Source organism: Myotis daubentonii, chromosome 9 (assembly GCF_963259705.1).
Source record: "Myotis daubentonii chromosome 9, mMyoDau2.1, whole genome shotgun sequence".
NCBI classification, from domain to species: domain Eukaryota; kingdom Metazoa; phylum Chordata; class Mammalia; order Chiroptera; family Vespertilionidae; genus Myotis; species Myotis daubentonii.
In genome coordinates, this window is record NC_081848.1 from 56,517,971 (window position 1) to 56,521,110 (window position 3,140).

The 3,140-nt window shown below is 48.2% G+C and overlaps 1 protein-coding gene across 1 annotated transcript; it reads right to left on the minus strand.

The window, feature by feature from the left end:
• Window positions 1-580: 580 nt before the first annotated feature.
• LOC132242223 (mas-related G-protein coupled receptor member X2-like) lies at window positions 581-1,776 on the minus strand. Its single transcript, XM_059711130.1, has one exon. The coding sequence runs from the start codon at window positions 1,759-1,761 to the stop codon at window positions 793-795; it is 969 nt and encodes a 322-aa protein (XP_059567113.1). The 5' UTR covers window positions 1,762-1,776; the 3' UTR covers window positions 581-792.
• Between the last annotated feature and the right edge of the window lie 1,364 nt (window positions 1,777-3,140).

A 3,140-nucleotide genomic window follows, 5' to 3' on the forward strand; every position in this document is an offset into this window, starting at 1 on the left:
ATAGCTAAGATTTGGAAACAGCCTAGGTGCTCATCAGTAGATGAATGGATTAGAAAACTGTGGTACATATACACAATGGAATACTATGCTGCGGTAAAAAAAAGGAACTCTTGCCTTTTGCAACAGCATGGATGGAACTGGAGAGCATTATGCTAAGTGATATAAGCCAGTCATAGAAAGATAAATACCACATGATCTCACTCATTTGTGGATTATAGAGAACAACATAGACTGATGAAAAGGGACAGACCCAAAGACTGAGAAACAGCGATCAGGCTATCAATCCCCAGAAGGAAAGTAAGGGAGGGCGGGGGTAAGGGGAAGAGATCAACTGAAGGACTTGTATACATGTATATAAGCCAAACCAATGGACATGGACAACAGGGAGATGGGAGCATGAGTTTGTGTGTGTGTGGGAGGTTGGGAGTTAATGGGGGGGGTGAGGACACATTTGTAATACCTTAACTAATAATAATAATAAAAAAATAATAATAATAAAAAAAAGTGAGAAGAAAAAAAAAGAAAGAAAAATCATTCAATAAATAAATTCAGAAGATTACATGAGAAATTTATTGGTAATGTCAAGGACGATGGAGAGGTATAACGTTGAGACTAATGCTTTCTCTGAGAAAAACTAAAACAGCCAGATTAAAAACAACCTACTTGAAGAGATTGGGGAATCACTGACACATTCTGAGGCTGAGGCTAAGAGAAGACTAGATACTTTCCATGCCTGGCAGGGCAGCAGTGAGTCTCAAAGTTACTCCAGACTGATCAGGACAGAGGCTCTCATCACGGCCCCAGACTGCTTCCCGACATGGCCAGGGTTTCCCCAGGAAGGCTTTCTCCAGGTTCATCCACCTCAGGAGTGTCCTGCAGAGCCCTCTGGAGAACCAGTCTCAGGGTGTGTCTCCGCTTCCACCATCGCTGCCTGAAGGAGCCAACCAAGAAGTAAATGATCGGGTTGGCACAGCTGTTGACACAGGACAGGAATATTACAAACTGGTGAAGATGAGGGAAGGCATCTAACCAGAATAAGAGGAACCAGTGGATTCCGAAGGGCAGGCCGCAGAGGAGGAAGACCAGCATTGTGAGCATGACGGTCACGTAGAGCCTGGTGGGCGGCACCCGGTGGGAGCCACACAGCAGTCTGGTCATCAGGGCCAGGCTGGACCCAGAGAGAAGCACAAATAACAAAACCAGCCATGACACAGTGATGAAATCCAACACTGGGCACCAAACATGATGCATGTTCCTCACCAGGAAGCCACAGTATTTCCCTTCCAGGATGCTCAGCAGCAGGGACAGGGCCCAGAGCAGGGCACACATGACAGCGGACATGTGTCTGGGGCGGCGGCAGCGGTACCAGATGGGCCACAGGACAGACATGCAGCGCTCCGTGCTGATGGCGCTAAGAAGGCTCAGGCCTGAGATGTAGGCAAAGTTTGACACAGGCGAGAGATCTGTCCTAATTACTTTAACAACAAAATGAAAGTGAAAAAGTAAAACTAGACTATGCATAAATTGGTAGCAGAGAAAGAGGAAGTCAGCCCCCGCCACGTTTAGGATATAGACAGAGAAGGTGTTCTTGCGCATGCGGAATCCCAGGAGCCAGAGCACTACCGCGTTCCCTGCCAGTCCCACCAGGGCCACGAAGCCATTCAGCAATTCCAGGATTATGTTCTCTGTATAATATTCATCACTTTCATTGCTTGTTGTGAGTTCGGTCTCCCAGGGTGTTACAATCCTATCCATGTTCATAAGCACTTCAGTTGTGGGCCTGGGAACAAAACAAGACTTGAGCACCTGCTCTATGACCACAGACCCTCATGGCCACCCTGTCTGTGGCGAATGGAGGCTTCCAGAGACTAAGATTCTTCCTGAACCACATTGTCTTGGAGTCCTGGATCCTGAATTTAAACCCAGTTCTCTCTGAATCTTAGAGCCTGGGCTGTTTCTACTGCAACACGGACCCTCTATGTCCCACCTCTCCACTCACCATAGAGCCCATGACATGTGCCCCAGAGGCAGGAGGAGAAGAGTCTGCACAGGTCCTGTGGATGACAGCAGGGTCCTGAGTTCCCCAGTACTTGTGCTCTGGGAGAGTGGTTTTGTTTGGCAGCAGGCTGTCAGAAGCCTCAGGACAACCTCAGTGACTGAGAGTGGTCTACCCAGGAGGGAGGAAGGAGGTTATGACTTAGGCTCATGAAAGGAATGAGACCCCTTGTTAGGACAGAGTGAGGACCCCCCAAGCTCTTGCATTAGAAATGTCCCAGTGTGTCATGTCTGTGAGGATAGACATTGATTATTCTTCCCATTGTTGTGTCTTCAGGGCCTAAGTCTGTGTGGGAACACAATGGGGCTGTCAATAAAATTTTAATCCACAAATGAATGAATTAATAAAAGAACCAATGAGTAGCCCATGGGAAGAAGGAAATTGGATTTAATCCTACCTAATAAAAGAGTAATATGTAAATTGACCATCACTACAACACACAAGATAGCCACCCACAAGTGGTCAAACATGGCCGCCTCCATGTGCCCACAAGATGGCTGGCAGGGTAGGGCAGTTGTGGGTGATCAGGCAAGCAGGGGAGGGCAGTTGGGAGGGGCCAAACCTGCAGGGGAGGGCAGTTGGGGGGAACCAAGCCTGCAGGGGAGCACAGTTGTGGGGAACCCAGGCCTGAAAGGGAGGACAGTTGGGGGGAACCAAGCATGCAAGGGAGGACAGTTAGGGGTGACCAGGCTGGCAGGGGGGGCAGTTAGGCATTGATCAGGCTGGCAGGGGAGTGGTCAGGGGCAATCAGGCAGGCAAGCAGGTGAGCAGTTGGGAGTCAGCAGTCCTGGATTGTGAGAGGGATGTCCGACTGCTCATTTAGGCCCAATCCCACCAGGTTGGGCCTAAACTGGCAGTCAGACATCCCTTGAGGGGTCCCAAGGTACAGGCTGGGCTGAGGGACACCTCCCCCCATGCATGAATTTCATGCACTGGGCCTCTAGTATAATATGAAAATTTTTTAAATGAAGAATTTTAAATATAAAACAGAAGTCAGCACTTTTAACTCCACCACCAAAAAACACATATGTAACAAAAAGAAAATTTCATTTCTAAGTATTCATTCTACAAAAAGCTCTTGTGT

What these genes read in the sequence shown, in the direction of transcription:
- LOC132242223 (XM_059711130.1), bottom strand. Translation starts at nt 1,761, where the DNA reads ATGAACATGGATAGGATTGTAACACCCTGGGAGACCGAACTCACAACA.